Genomic DNA, 17,179 nt, shown 5'->3' with positions numbered 1-17,179 from the left:
GTGGCCCTAAGCGTGTCTGGGGCAGAACAAGTGATTTTGATTTCCTGTATATCTGTGGTTTCCCTCCAGACTTTGGCAAACACGTTTTGATAACATTCATAAAGGGTTCTTTATGGCTGAGAGAGGGACGGTAATTTACTGTTTATTCTTCGGGCCTCCCCCTTGTGTTTTCCACTTTCGCACAGCTTCCCTGCTTGAGGATTACTTGCTCCCCAAAGGCTGCTTCCTGTCGCGTGGATCAAAGTTGCGCACATGAACACCCGCCCAAAATGCCCACGGTTCCCCCTGAAAACGAAGCATGCAGTGTTTGCTGGCCCGGTGATTGGGCCACTTTGAATGCTGATAACAATCAGTATGAACTTCCCTATTGCAGATGTAATGATGATGAATGCCGTGACACTGCTGCTTCAGACAGCTCTTCCCTGAGGATGCAAAGAACGTGTTAACACTCACTTCGATTGATGTTTTTCACCTGCTCCTTTCCAAATGTGTCTATCACATGTGCTCCTTGCCCTCTCTCTCCTGTCTTCTCTCACACTCTTGGCTTCACTCTCCATCTACCTCCCCATTTTCTCCTCAATCTCTATCCTTCTCTCTTTATCTCTCCTTTTTGCACACTCTCTCGCTCCTGCCTTCCTTCCTGCTATCTTCTTCTTTCCTGTCTTCCCTATCCCTTCTGCCTTCTCTCACTCTATTCCATCTGTCCTCCTTCTTGCTTTCTCTCTCTTCTGCCATCCCTCTCTCTTCTGCCTTCTTACTCTCTCCTGCCCTCCCTTTCCAGCTCTCTTCTACTCTCTTTCACCTTCTTGTCCTCCATCTCCCTCTTGTTCTCTCTCCTTCCTGTCCTCTCCTCCTCTAGCCATCCTTCTCCTTCCTGCCCTCCCTCTCCTACCTGCCCCCCCTCTCCTTTCTGCCCTCTCTCACACGCTCCTACCTTCCCTCCTGCCCTCCCACTCCTTCTTGCACTCCCTCTCCATTCTGCCTCTTTTCCTTCCTGCCCTCCCTCTCTCTCCTGCCCTCTCTTCCTTTTGACATCTCTTCCTTCTTCCTTCTTACTCCTGCTCTCCTTAACTTCTATATCTATCACTTCTTCTCTTGCACAAATTCTCCATATCTCTCCTTCTTGCCCTCGCTCTCCTGTCTTCTCTTACACTCCTGGCTTCACTAACATGCTAACATGCTTTAGGAAATAACATGTATTCTAATTCACTGTGCATCTGCAACTAATTGCATTATAAATGCAATCCATATTTCTGTGTAAAGTAAAGCACATCAACGTTTTACACATAATTCAAAGAAGTTAGAAAAGACCATTTGTCAAAAGCAATACCAAAAGCTCAAACTTTAACAAAGGCGAAACCATTGCATTGTAAATGCTTGTTTGGTTTCTTTGTGACGTTCCATCTTGTTCACTGTGTTCTGCCGTCTCAGAAGCTGGATGCACAGATACGCCTGAAGCCATCCGGTGGGACGTCTACAACATCCCACCATCTTGTGGTTGGCGGCCTTCTCCGCATTTTGCCAACCACGCTGTTTTCTTCACTTGCCGCAATAAAGTTTTTATTGAACTCAAAGGAGTCCGGGTAAAACACAGTGTTTTCTTGGTATGGAGGCGGCTGAGGAATCATCGTCTTCTGGGAGGTTCCTTTTGGAGGTCCAGTGCGGCATGGTGCATCTCAGGTTTGTCAGCTTACATCATCTTTGGCGGCGTTTTTTTTTCAGCATTTTGAGGATACAGCTGTTTGTGTGAACCTTCTCCAATGCAAGATAAAGGTACATTCAGCTGTCTTCTTGTTATAACTGTTTTTTGGTGGCCTCATGGTGTCCGTGGATATCGCTGTATTTTTGGTGTTTGGACATGACAATATAATGTTGTCTGGACATTCTCTGAGTGGAATCCTCCGTTTCATGTATGTCGGAGCTGTTTCACTGGAGGTAATGACTGATGTGTGAATTTGTAAGACCTCTCATCTCGCCAGGACCAGGGGTAATCTTTTCGATTATGTTCATTTAGGTTAAGTTCCATTTTTGCTCACTGTTTTAAATTGGATCCATTAAGCTATGGGTTCTGAGGTGTCCTGTAACTCTTATGTGCCATGGATTGAACATGCAGTGCCGTCAAGAACTGAAGTTCTAGATCTGTAATGTGTTTTTACTTATGTACTGGTCTTGGTTTAAGGTGACGTATGTTGTTCTTGTGTCCCCACAGTGCAGCGATGATTTGTGTGACTCCGCACACAAGTGCTTGTGTTTTTTTTATTCCTTTACATAGGTCCAGACCTTTCACAACTCGGGTGAGATATCGCTCACCAGTGTGGGGCACAGTGCAATAGTGCTCTACAGTTAACGGAATAGTTTTAGTATTAGCTTTGTGAAAGATTGAAAGAAATCGTGATGCCACAAGTTTATGTTTTTCGAGGGATGGTTCTTCCTTGAGTTCTTGTGGGTGGTCATCACATTATTCCCATACACGAGAGATCATTGTGGATTATTTTTCTCTTTAATTTTTACTGTTTGTTACTCCTACATGGGGGTATGTAACCTCTACAAAGGGGTTGGGCATGGGTTAGTTCCCATATTCGATCCAGGTTAATTGTTACAATGGGTCTGTTTGTTACTCCTACATGGGGGTATGTAACCTCAAAAAGGGGGTTGGGCATTGGTTAGTTCCCATATTAGATTTAGGTCAACCCTTACACTGGGTTGGGATATGGACTTAGTCTCCATTTGCAGTTGTGCGCATTACCAACGTACATCCCTACACAGGTGTTTCTATTGGTGACGACCCATATGCATTTTGTTTCCTTACATAAGGGATTGTTGTTGCAGGTTGTGTTGCCCTTTGCGTCTGTATGCATTTGCTTACAGTGTTTACTTTGAATGTTACATTTTATATTCCTACAGAATTGCACTATTTGCTCACTCTACAAATAGTTTTCATATCTTTGCATGGAGGAGGATGGCGGATATTGTTGCGCAATCTTATGATGCTGTATTTTAACCATCCTTTCTTGTTTTAATGGTTCTCTTTTCTTTGATGTTCTGTCTTTTGGCTGCATCTTTGAGATTCGTTCCATTATTTACTTTACCTGTGTATAGTTCTCCCATTGTTTTATTTTGTTTCCTTTTGTTTCTGTTTAAAGAAAAAGGGAAAATGTTATACCCTACTAATGCGTGTTTGCATGTACTCCAGCCCTGCTGCGCCTAGCTGTTCAGCCAGAGTGTGAGTTGATTACGGAATGTTGGTGTGCCTGTGATGCGTGGAATGCCTGGGTGTTTGAGTGGATGAGTGTTGTGTGTTAGAGATGGGCTGAGCAGCTAGGCAAGCTGCTCCTTGAGAGGCTGGTACCACACTAGGCTGGCTGGAGTCAAGACTGATGTAACTTGGACTGAGAGATAATAAAGAAGACTTAAATATTCATCCTAGATCCTGGTGTCTACCTTCTTAGGACACAACAGAACTCATAGTAGCGCTCGCCTCTCGTACACTCCGTGACTCAGAAAGGAACTACTCTGTAGTAGAGAGAGAAGCCCTGCCCTGTTTCTGAGGAATAAAACATTTTAAGTTCTACTTATGCGGGATAAAGTTCACAGTCTGCACCGATCATAAGCCTCTCATCTACATGTTCATTTCCAAAGGTACCGCTAACAGCACACCCAGAGTAGCAAGATGGGTGCTGGGCCTTGACATTTTCATTTTTAGACTTTAAGAAGTCACGGGCGTCCTCAATACAGCTGCTGACTTTCTTTCAAGAGCACCATTAGGTCTGGTGGAAAATTTTGAAACACCTGAATTTCCCATTTTACAGGTTCACTTTTGTACCATAAACAAAAATTAATGGATCGAGAGCCTGACCCAAGATGCTACACTAACCTGTCTTAAAGAATACACTCTACAAGAGTGGCCAGCTACACGCAACAGCGTAGGTCAAGAACTAGACACATTTTGGGGAATCAGACACAAAATCAACTTAAATAATGATTACATTTGGAGAAACAACAACCTCCTACCTCTCGAAGAGTTGAGAGACAAAATAATGGTACCAAGGGTCTTAGTTGACTTGAATTACTGATTGGAACCTGTATAGTATCCCACAGAGATAACAATACCAAGAGGTTATTGAGGAAAAAGACACAGGAGAAAGGAAGTTGTGAGATAGAGTTCAGAATAAAGAACTGGAAGATGTACCCATCAGCCCACTCAATAGTGGAACTTCGTCATCTGGGTTTTCACGTTGGAAACTGGTGTCCAATATGCTCCTCCTCAAGAAAAACCTGAGGCTAGCTGTTCTTGGACCCAATGGTTGAACCCTCAACCAAAGAAGATGACAGTATATAGGCTGAAGGGGCCAGTTGCAGTGCTCAGAAATTGTGAAAAGGAAAAGAAAATAATCCAAGTGATTAAAAATACCTATCTTGATGTCATGAAGAAACTTTATTAGGTTTGTCCATCAAGGTGGTATGATTAAAAGCAGAGTGATAATAGCATGCAAGGAATTGCTATTCACCATGAATGTTATCTGGTCAACATGTTTCAGCCTTTACAGGCTTTCGTCAGGACCTATGATGCACTACTGCAACACTTACCACGTGCTGTGATTAATAATCTACAGACATTGTCCAATTCTCTGTATGAATTGGTATACCTTCTCCTGTGAATATAGTGAAAAACAAAAAGAACATCACAAAGAAATGATTGGATTGTCCTAGACAACTATCATATGCTTATACATTGGTTTGCATTCATTGATTTACACATTGTGTTTTTATTTTCAACTCACCCAAATATTAGGGAGGAAGAGCCTCACCTCACCTGGCACCTGCTCAGGATAAAGGAGGCCACGCACTACAAATTAGAATATTTGGTTTAGTTCATCTTATAATTCGGACTAGAAAATCTAAAAACATTCCTATGTGACACAACTATGCAGTACGGATGGCCACGGGATTGATGACACCTTGAAATAGGTGACAAAACGCTATGTTGTTGGTGTGGTTTTTGGAGTTCCAACAAAGATTAAGCTTTGACTCATCTTAGTTTGACCATTATTTAAAAATGGCTTTCATAAACTCTATTGTCGCTGAAGGTGGTTTGAGCACAAAATAGAGACATACTTGAAACAGTAAGTGATTCTGTCTTAAAGAAAGTAATTGTCTGACTGGCAGAGTACTAATGTAAACCCTGCTTACTGAGCCAAAGGTTCGTGTTACAAAAACAGTTTATCAAAAAGTATTCTCTCTTTTGTAAGCTAGGGAGAAGAAGGAGACTGACTCTTTATCTACAATAGATTATAGTTAGAAAACGATTCTTAAACGCATCACAGAGCACACTTACCTCTCCGTCGTTGCCTCGGTTTTGAAGCTGAGCCGAGGGGGAGGTAGTGAGGCTGTGCAATGCGAAGGAATTTGTACATTTCACGCGGACCTGAGAGAGAGCTGTTTAAAAGCGGCTCTGTGATAGGCTCTCCCCACTTTCTTAATGCGGCTCAATAGTGGCTCGTATTGAAGTTGTCTCGCTATTGGTCAATACGTAATCTCTCCTGGCGCCTTTGTTTGTATGTATCCGATAGTTAATCGGAGCCCAAGGAGAGATGAGACTGGTAAGCCTATGTGCCTGTATCGGCTTGCGGACCGCTGTGAAAGCATGTGTTACAGAAGGTATGCGCTGGTGATTGGTCCGTTTCGTACAACCAGTGTCTGTTCTCTTCGCACACCTCAATAAGAGAAACAAAGGGTGTGCGCATGCGTCTACTCGACATGGGCTGGCGGACCGCTGTGTAGGTTTTGGCAAGTTGTATTGTTGGGAAGATCAAGCAAAATTTATTGTGCTTCCCAAAAACAGAATGTATTTGGGAATAAGTTATTTGATCACTTAAGTGTGCGAAGACTTATGTAACTTGTTCTGCATTAACATCTGTAACAGTTATAGTATAACAGCAAGTGGATATGTAGATTAAGTATGAGTGATTTACAGGAAGGATGCTATCAATTCCTTGTAGCAGCGTACAATCTTTATTAGCATTGTCACAATTGACCAGTGACGTATTAATTGAACAATAACAAAGGAATATACTCAAGAGTTTGTTTGCCGTATCTACAAGAGCAAATCAGGCGGTCAGTATATCATCTATATGTTAATACATGTGAACTTAGTTTTCACACTGCAGGCATACTCAATGCTGATATTTTCTTGTCTTCTTCTCGAACCCTGACACAGACAGCGTCGGATCTGAGATGTGTTCAGATCTCCACTGATGCTTGGGTATGCTTTACATCTCTGCAAGCAGATGATTTTCTAAAAGACATACACATTTATAATGCCTTGATATCCCAAGTGGCTTTCACCGCTACATATCCCCAGTAGACTTCTACGCTCCTCCTCTGCCTGTCTTCTAACTGTCCCTCGCACAAAGAGATCGTCCTGGGGAGACAGATGTTTCTCAATTGCCACAGCGAAATTATGGAATACCCTTCCTTCCCACATCAGGGCTAGCCCATCTCTCCTTACCTTTAGGAAGGCAGTAAAAACTAGGCTTTTTAACCAGTAAACACTATCTATATTGCTCTGTATTATTGTTTTTCCAGCGCTGAGACACCTCTGGGTATTTGTGCGCTATACAAATTGCATAAATAAATAAATAAATTACTGTTTTAAATATTGTTGTCAATGTAATTTCCTCAAGAGGAGATGGAAATATTTTAGTTAAGCCAAATATATTGAAACCGTGCAAATATTCTGTAGCTGATAATTTATTGGTTTGCAGTGTGCTTACAATAATTATTAGCAATGCAAACTGTGCATTTCTAAGCAATCTCAACAAAACTAATTCGCCCTAAAACCATACTCCTAATATCACATTTATTTTTGCAATTCCTTTTCAGACTTTCCTAGATTTGATCAGATACAGGTCTATACTCTTGGGCAATTACACTCAACGTGCCATTTTACCAAAATAATATCTTTCATCATCATCAATACAATTCAAGTGTTCACAGCAAATGCATCTATAATCAGCGAAATGTTGAGAGCCACATGGGTTAATACTTCGTCTTTTTGTACTGCTCCTTCCTAAGGGATATGAAAATGCTTGCAGGTAGGGTTTTGTGAACAAAAAAGAAAAAGAAAGTACATTTTACCAACTTTCTCTTCCTGTCTCACAAAGTACATTATAACAATTGTAATGCTGTCTTATATTCATGTTACTGCTCTTTAAATATGTTATGTTATAATAATTTGTTGAGCTCGAACAAATACCAGAAGGTGTCCAGGCACTGCACAGTGGGAGCAAGAAAACAAGTACAATAACATTTTTTAGGAAAGAGACAGTTTTTTTAGGTTCTTTCTGAACAGAAGCAGGTTTGGATTTGACCTGATAGAAAAAGGGAGTGCGTTCCATTCCATAGCAGTAGAGTTTACAAACACTGTTCCTTCCCAGTTTGAACCTTTTGACAACTAGTTTTTGGGTGCCCGTGGACAATAAGCTTTTTCCTGGAATATCCCACTGAAATGCGTGTTTAAAGAACTTAGGGACAGCTCCTTCCAGAGCTTTGTGGGCAAGGCAGAGAGCTTTAAATTTGATGTGCTGCTTAACAGACTGCCAATGGAGATGTTTTACAGTTTGTGTGACCAATTGATGTTTGGAGATTCCCGTAAGCAATCTTGCCACTACATTTTGCAGAACATGAAGCTTATTGAGGTGTTGCTGCTGCTGCATGTTAAGATATAAAGCATTACAGTAGTCAATTTCAGAAAGTATGAGAGCCATGATCACAGTTTTCTTGGGAGTTGTCTGGAGTGAAAGGAAAGACCTTTCTAAGCACCCTCAGGACATGAAACATCGAGAATGTGACATCATTGACCTGCAATCCAAATGTCAGCTTGTTATCCATGATCACTCCAAGATTTTTGGCTTTGCACACAGGTGTAGGAAGGGAACCCAATTCTTTTGGCCAACAGGACGGCGTCCATAAGGAAGAGGAGTTTCCAAACATGATGACCTCATTATTTCCCAAACTTAGTTTTAAACAGTTCAAGGTCCTCCAATTTCCTCTCGCAGTCATGCGGTCTTGAAAGATGGAACCTGCTGGTGGTTTGAAGCAGACAGTGCCACCATGATTTGGGTGTCGTCTGCATAAGAGGTGAGATCCAACCTGAATGATCTAATGAGTGAAGCCAGGGGTTTAACATAAATGTTAAATAAGGTATGGTTGAGTGCGGAACCCTGAGGGACCCTGCAAGGTAGTGAGAAGGGTTTGAACATAAATGGATCCAGGGTTACAACTTGAGATTGCCCAGACTAGAAGAATTCTAGGAGTTTAAGTGCCATCACCTCGATTCTGACAGCCCAGAGACGCTCGACCAAGTCCTTATGGTTGAGCATTTCAAAGGCTGCCAATAAATATAGGAGTATTAGCGCTTCGTTGCCGCCTCTGTCAAATATGGACCTGATCTCCTTGGTTGTTTTAATTAAGGCGGTTTCGGTACTATGACCTCTTCTAAGTCCAAAATAGGTGGTGTCAAACAGTTGCTGGTCACATAGGAATTGGGTGATCTGAAGAGTAATGCCCTTTTCTATTACCCTGGCTGGAAAAGGCAAATGGGAGATTAGCAGGTAAGTATTTGGATAGTTGGAATTCAGATTTGACTTTTTCAGCAAGGGCAGTATGGAAGCTTCTTTCCATATTGTGGGGAATTCTCCTAGTTCCATCATGGAGTTGAAAATGTTATTTAGGCACGCTGCCACTGTTTCTGCAGCCTGAATTGTAATTAAGGACGGGCATGGGTCTTTAGGAGACCCCAATTTTATAGATCTGATGAGGAAATAACCTGTGATAAGCATAGTAAGGAGAAATTTGAGAATTTAGGGAAGTCTTCTGCTAAGGGTGATTGAAATTGAGTTACAGTTCCTGGGGAAGGATATTGATTGAACTTGTTAAAAATCTGAACCACTTTATCCAGGAAGAAATTAGCCCGAGTCTCACAGAAGGTTTGGCTATTATCTGTGCTAATATTTTTGGGAGGTGAGATCAAGTTGTATACCCTGAAGAGCTCTTTAGACGAGTTGTCAGCAGTCGCTATCTTTTGCGAGAAATAAGATGTTTTTTCTCCAAGCAAAAGAGTTTTATAGTTACTGAAGCACATTTAATATTTTTATTTTTCTGCAAGGTCATAGCCCTTCCTCCTGACTCTCTCCTGTCTTCTACATGCCTGTTTCTGAAGCCCAACGTTCTCAGTGAACCATGGGGCATAGGGAAGGTACCTCCTAGAATTACAATAGTTTTCAGAGGTGTGTGTGTTTATTTATTGATTGATTATTTAAAATCTTTACAAAGAGTGAATGCACAGTATAAACATTTCAATTACGATAATACGGTAAAAAATTGATTAAAAAAAAACGATAAACTTTTAAGAGAGTACACGTGGATTATAAAACTGTTTTAAATTTGTAAATTCATATGTTTAAAAGTTAGGATAGAAAAATATAATCAGTATGACAATTAATGTTATAAAAATTCAAGTTTTTTCATGCAAATATTGAAAATTTTGAGAAAGCAGAATTAATGAGTATATCGTCTGGGCAAAGACACTGGAGCAGTGCTTGTCTGCAAGTCCTTATTGCTCTTTCGTTGAATAACCTTTTTAACAATGTTAATCTTAATTTTTTTAGTTCTGGACAGAGGCACAGTAGGTGTATAATGTTTTCTTCTCCGGTGTTACACAACCGACATGATATGTTATTTTCGAGTTTTTTCCATGGTAGTGCATGAGATTCTCCGGGTAATATTCCGAATCGTGCTTTCATGAATATATTTTTATTTTTCCAAGCCCAAGCTGTATTCAAATATTGTTGAGGGTTCTTTTTTTTGTAACCATTTATTATGGACTAAGCATGCTTCCTTTTAACCAAGGACTCTTTGTCACTTATCAACGATAGGAGATCGGTTGTTTTATTCATAATTTTTTAAAAAGATTCCTGGGGAATAGTAGTCGTCCAAATCCCCTTAAGCCCAAATTCATCCAAAGCCGTATCAAGATATTGCCAAGCAGATGATTTGTTATTGCCCTCTATTTCATCCATAAAAGCTGCGAAATTACATTCTCCTTGTCATTTTTTACTCTGTTCCATACTTTAATTATGTTACCCATTCGAACATATAGTTGGTTGTTCAAGCCGAATTCCAGTCTGATTTGGGACTGTGAAGCATTTTTTAGGTAAACAAAAAAGAGATCGAAAAGTTTTTGAGATTTCTTTGTTTAGTTTTCAGAGGTATAGTGATAGCTATGGCCAACTCAATCCATTTAGTGTAGTTGGAGGAGGAGCGTTCTACATTTTTACCAGGAGGAGGCATAGTATCTTATAGTATTTTGTTCAGGGTTTCACCATGTACTTTATTCTAAGCATGGGTATTAATCTTATCGCTAAGAATTTTTCCAGAACTGGATTTTTGTTTGACATTTATGTCAAACAGAACTGCGTGGTGGTCTGACCAGTTTAAATGAATCAGGTCTTTCATAACTACAAAAGGGTTATTTAAGAACATTCCATCTAATGCATGGCTAACAATGTGAGTTGGATTCTTCACTAGTTGACACAAACCTAACCCTTCAAGTGTTTCATTTAGAATTTGCGTCCCGCTATCCCCAGAGCTTTCTAAGTGAAAGTTAAAATCGCCCAACAGAGTGAACTCATTGTTGGTCAATCCTTCCTCAAGAAGGGTGCCTATGTTTTGAATAAAGGTGCTCCTGGGATCCGGGGGGGAGGGGGGGGGAAGCGGAGGTAGGGGTTAGGGGGGACATAGGCTTGTCGCTCGAAAAGATGGATTATTAGAGAGTTGAGCCGTGAACTGAAAAGCTTCACCTCCCGATCATCCTTCTCTATTCCAATACTGCTGTTACTTTCTAGTAAAATTGTGCCAACAAAAGGTGGGTGTTAATCTATGATTCATTGATTGAGCTATCCAATCAGAAGATGTTTGCACACTAGAATACTCGTCTGGTGTGGGCGTGATTCAAGCACAAATCTGTTGGAGTCAAATAATTTCTGCCAGAATTGTGTCTTCTGTATTAATATACTCTTGCACATGACGCTATATGATGATGAAACAAGATGTTAAATTTACCCAGACATGACCCACTCACTCCTCTTACTATATCCAGGCATTTTTAATTCCTCATTAATCGAAAGTTGGTTTAAATATGGAAAACAGCATGTTCTACTCATATTCCTTACATTTCTTTCACAGCCGACAATGACACGACGAGGCATGGGACAGTGTTTGATAGATTTATTTAGGTAGGTTTCCACAGCTCAAATCTTAGCAGCAGCAGCTGCAAGGAAAACATATATTTTTCAATCTGTACTTCCTCGTACTCCTCTTTGAAACCCGTTGAAATTGCTTTGATGTCTGAACGATCTCATCTCCTAGACATTCGCACTTCACAAGCTCTGCTTGTCTTTGAGCAAGAAGTTGGGTTGATTTTTCAGCAACTGTGTGTATGAGCTCGTCAACCTAAGGGAAGCAATACAATAGAAATATTATTTTAGAAATAAACATACAGGCAGCAGTATCTATGGGATTATCATCACCCTAAGTGAGATGAGCAGGATAGACATATTTCAGAAACACATTACAGCATTTTTGAGAATTATTTGTAGTGGCAGTGATGAAAAATGTTTTCAACTTGTCTAGAACCTAAAATTCTGCCACTCAAAATGTATACTCGTGCATAAACATTTATTTGTTGTCCTACATATTCTTGATGAATTCCAGTACAACGGCTAATACCACTGTAGCCAATTCAAGCTAATTACAGGTATGGATACAGCAGGGCAAGATCTAGACTGATTTGGCCACTCTGATACTGAATTTTGTCAGAGATTGGTGACAATGTCCCAAATACTTGCTGTTAATCTTCATTATTCTTTATCCTATTTGTCCACATTACATGTGGTGGTTGCAACCTCCAGAGATATCAAAATGCAGGAATTGTAATCGCAGTCCACCCTAGTTGAAGGCTATAAAAGGGCTGGTATTTCCAGTATCCTCCTGTCTTTCTGTTGGAAAGTGGCTTATAAGTAGTGGTAAATATGCATCTACTACTGGCGATAAGGCCACTAACACAGTCTAGGGCTCAGAATATGTCTCTGAAAATTATTTCCATGCTCAACCCTTGGTAGCTGGCTGCGAAAAGGCAGGCTTAACTTCAGAGACAGGTATGTAAAGCATTTAAAAACACCAATTCAGTAAATAATTTAGACACAAGACACAAAAATCCAGCACCAATTTATAAAAATAGGAAATATGTTTATCTTTAAAATGACACCCAAACGAAAAAACGTAGGGAGCCCTGAGATATGACTTTTTAAAGATGTATTACATAGAAACCTATAACGCCTAGTGGGAAATCTGGTCACGCTAGACCGGGACAAAGTCAAAGTTTCAGGCTGACTGCGATGGAGGTCTGCGCAACTGTCCCTTGCGGTAAGCCTTTGTCAAAGTTTTACTTTCTGACGTAGAAAATGTTCTGGAGCTTTTTCTGCCAAGGACCCTTGAAGCTCTCCATCAGTCAGGATTCAGTGAGGGTTTGCCGGCTTGCCTTTTAATGCGCTCTCGGTCAAACCTATGGGAGTGAGACTCCAGAGCTTTCCAGTGGGACCAACCTAGGATCCAGGCCGGCTCGCGTTTGAAGGTGGGCGGCTTCACTCTCACGGTTGGGGCCGGTCAATTCGGTTACCTTCAGACTTAGAAACTTTTATGGAGCTTTACTCCTGTGGTCCCTCGATGCTCTTCATCAGGCATGATTAGGTGAGGGTTCGCCGGCTTGGGGTTTGACCAGCTCCCGCTCAAAATCTGGAAGTCGAACGTCCAGAGCTTTTCAGCAGGATGAGGTGCTGGTCGGCTCACATTTGAGGATTGCTGGCTTGGCTGGCTTGGCTGGCCAGGTTGAGTTGGTCCACTTATTGAGCTTTTTTTCAAAATTGCTTCAAACTTCTGTAGAATTCTGGAACATCTTCCTGAAGTTCCTCTGAGGGCCCCAAAGTGTCCAAAACATACTGCAAGGGTCTGGAAGCTCCAAGATGGTGCCTAAAAGTTTGGGATTTCAATTCTCAAAATTCACTTGGATAATACCCTTACAAATCACCTGGACCCACTTCAGGCTGGGGATTCTTGGTGGTGATAGTTCAGGTGAGCTCTGTTACCCTGTAGCTTGCAGGAAGTCCACTCGTTCATCCTTTGGAAGCAAGCTAGGTCCTCAGGGCTGTAGTTCCAGATTGTGCAGCACGCGCAGTCAGTCAAAGTACAGCGCCCGGTTGGTGCAAATCAAACTTCCAGCATGGACCCTTCTTCTTCTGTTGTTTCAAGTAGCAGATCTGAGAGGCTCTGCCCTCTCAGATACATATTCAGTGTTCTCAGGGATCAATCAGGAGGGAACTCCTGTCCAACAAGGTGCAGAGTAACACCCCAAAGCATGATCATTTCCTCCAAAGTGTGGCGTAATAGTCTCCCAGAAAGGACTGTTCTTCCACAATTCAATATGGCTGAAGTCTCAGCAGAGAGACAAGAGCCAGCTAAACCAACCTCCCGGAGGCTCATCTCTATAGTCTTCCTCCCCCTGGCATTTGCAAATTCCTTCCTTAAGCCTGCCATCTGGCCGGGTTCAGAGAGGATGTGTATATAGGGACCTGGCTTTCTCTCCCAGTCTCCATCTTCTTTTGAAGCTCATGGTTTACAACCCCTCACCCTTGCTCCAACATTCCTGTGCTGCAGGACACTCTCCGCCTAGGATGGCTCCTCACCCCATCACTTCATCAAAGCAGCATGGCTAATCCACTAAACTCTAACCAACCTGGGCAGACCACTGGAATGCTGAATTGTGGCTTACATATAAGAAAGTCTTATAACTTCTTTTCTGAACGTTAGGATAAATTCAGCATATTGTTGGATGTATCAATACCATTCTCCTAAGTCCTTGAATGATATTTTTCTGTTATCCCTTGCCGTAGTTATTAATTAACAACTTATTGCAATGTTAAACTATGTGGCTGGGGATCTAAAATAGGGAAAATGAAATGTCCAATTACCTAGGGTAGACTTTATCTAGGGTAGACTTTAGGGGTTCTGAATATACAAAACCAATGTAGAGCCTCATTCCACAGTGCTCCTAGCACAAAAGTCGATTTTGGGAAGCACTTTACTACAATGAGGGAAGTGAAATGTGCAATTTCACTGTCCCCACGGCATATAAAACATATTTTTTAAGGGTCTTCCTTATAAGTACCTGACCCTCACCCACCCCCACCCCTGGGACACCTAGGGTAGACCCTGGGGGAACCTAATATGCTATAATATTGTAGGTTATCAATTTTAAGTGCACCACACACCAACTTCGATTTGGGACACAATTTACATTTTAAAAGTAGTCCAGCAGCCCGAGGCTGCTTTTAAACTGACAAGTGTGAGTAAATTACCCAGGCAAATAGAAAAACCAACTAACACATAAAAAAGTGATCCACTACATTTTGTACATATTTTTGAATACAAATTTAATACTTATTCCAGTTGCATACTGATTGATAAAATAGACATAATTACATACATAAGATATAAAAATTAGTTTGCATTATAACATATGCTCGATTACAAAATATTAAACAATTCATAAGTATAAAAAACTCTTGGATGGTTTTACTGTATCCTGTCTACGCGTTTCGACACTTTAACGTGCCTTCTTCAGGACTGTACCATCAAGCTATATACAGGTTCGAATCAGGATAAGCTTCTACGGCCTAAGCAAGGGAGTGCTTAATGCTGCATAGAGTTGAATATTAGAGATGATAAAATACGTGTTAAAGTAAAGAAATCTTCAGTATTGGTTGTCCATAGGTGCCATATTTAGTTTATTCAGACCGCATTAGTAGTACATCATCTGTGGTCATATTATTTTCACCGCGAGTATGTTTGAGCTACTGACGTGTGGTACTTGTTATTCATGGCCGTTCGTTTCGCGCTTCATTAAGATAGGATGTCAGCGCAGCTGTTAAAATGTTGATGGGCAGACGAAGACAACTCTGCACATATGATATTTATTTGTCAGCTTGCTCGTTGCACGCTCTTTTCGGCACTTTAATGAGCACAACTTATTCTCGTGTTAGAGAGTGGACCCTCTGGGCGGCGTCTCGACGGTTCTGATAGTTTAGCATAAAGCGCGAAACGAACGGCCATGAATAACAAGTACCACACGTCAGTAGCTCAAACATACTCGCGGTGAAAATAATATGACCACAGATGATGTACTACTAATGCGGTCTGAATAAACTAAATATGGCACCTATGGACAACCAATACTGAAGATTTCTTTACTTTAACACAAATTTTATCATCTCTAATATTCAACTCTATGCAGCATTAAGCACTCCCTTGCTTAGGCCGTAGAAGCTTATCCTGATTCGAACCTGTATATAGCGTGATGGTACAGTCCTGAAGAAGGCACGTTAAAGTGTCGAAACGCGTAGACAGGATACAGTAAAACCATCCAAGAGTTTTTTATACTTATGAATTGTTTAATATTTTGTAATCGAGCATATGTTATAATGCAAACTAATTTTTATATCTTATGTATGTAATTATGTCTATTTTATCAATCAGTATGCAACTGGAATAAGTATTAAATTTGTATTCAAAAATATGTACAAACTGTAGTGGATTACTTTTTTATGTGTTAGTTGGTTTTTCTATTTGCCTGGGTAATTTACTCACACTTGAAATGTTGCCCTGACCCAGGAAATTTAAAGGTATTAGGGGGTCCTTGTTGTCTCTCACATTGCTTTTAAACTGACCACAGGCTTCAGCAGTGCACACATGCAAATGCAGAAAGGGCTTCTGGCCTCTAAACCACCATGCACTATTGTATACTAGGAACTTGAATGTAGTTTTAACCCTCTTTCCCTATTATGTACCAGGGGCTTATTGGGGCGGTCATGCCAATCATAGGGGCACCCTTCCCCATAGTGTACCCTAGAATATGTAGGTGTTTTCACTGTATTATGAGTGTATTCACCATAGCAACGGCCCTGTGCCTGGTTAGGCAGAGCCCTGGGACAGTCCGTTATCACTAGTACTAGTCAGTAAAACAAATAGGGGTGCCCAGGGCACATGATGGCTTTTCAACACTCTCTCAAGCACCGTCGAAAGGCTAGTGAGGTAAGGTGAGTGGGATGTTGTGAATAGAGAGACAACGAGTAGGGCTAAAAGCGATGACGATTATCGGTTAGTCCTCTGGACTTTCTCTCTACATCCCTCACCCCTGTCCCAATCATTGCCTATGCATCATTCCCAAGCTCCGAGGTCTTCCGCAAAAAGATGAAACAAGAGCCATTGAATGCAAACCGATGAACTTTTAATGCATAAACTAAACATCAAATGCTAAAATAATTATAAAACCACAATCACTGAAAAAACATATTATGTTTCACGTAACTGAGAACTGAACTAAAGCTTTCTTCATCAATCGGGATTCCTTGCAAAAAAACGAGCTTATGTAATGGCCACCAAAAAGACAACTTTAAAAGTCACATTTTTAGTTCTATAGAAGTCAAAGGTTCGAAAGGATAAATCTGGAGGGATTTCAAAGCTAAAAGGTGATCTCAAGAAGGAGACACAGAACGAATAACTGGTTCGAAAAATAAACGTTTTTAGACTCCATCAACCTATACATTACCTTTCTTGAAACTCTCCAAGACTCGCAAAAAGCTTTGATTGAAGCCCATTTTGTTAATAAAGTGGATAGAGAAAGATTGAGTTGGAACTCATCCAAAAACAATTGCATAAATAGAAGGAAGATAACAATCGAGAGCAGAGATATAATAAGCTGTGCACCACATTTTGAAATGAAGCCCAGTGCTTAGAATGTGATTTTAAAGTAGAAGGTTGGTCTTTGCTTGGGAAGTCTCTTAGTTCAACCTCCTGGCCAACAGTTCAGAGGAGGAAGAATCAAACCCTGAACCGAGAAGGCACTAGCAGAAGAACGCAAGTGGGAAGACAAGCCAGACACTTAAAGTGAGTTAACTATGACTTTTATGGCTGAACAGAGCCTCCACAATGATTTCTGCTCCTGAATTCTGAACATCAATCCAATTAATGGAGAAAATGGTGGGCCACTTCAATGATAATGCATCCA

At 40.9% G+C, this 17,179-nt stretch overlaps 1 protein-coding gene across 1 annotated transcript in view; it reads right to left on the bottom strand.

Moving 5' to 3' along the window:
* Positions 1–11,274: 11,274 nt before the first annotated feature.
* Positions 11,275–17,179, bottom strand: part of C9H3orf49 (chromosome 9 C3orf49 homolog) — a 72,516-nt gene continuing 66,611 nt past the window's right edge. The window contains exon 5 of the mRNA XM_086936851.1: positions 11,275–11,511. Coding sequence (XP_086792977.1) covers positions 11,317–11,511 — 195 coding nt within the window. The 3' untranslated portion in view covers positions 11,275–11,316. The remainder of the gene's footprint in view (positions 11,512–17,179) is intronic.

Source organism: Lissotriton vulgaris, chromosome 9, assembly GCF_964263255.1.
Source record: "Lissotriton vulgaris chromosome 9, aLisVul1.2, whole genome shotgun sequence".
NCBI lineage: Eukaryota > Metazoa > Chordata > Amphibia > Caudata > Salamandridae > Lissotriton > Lissotriton vulgaris.
This window is presented reverse-complemented; position numbering and strand designations above follow the sequence as displayed.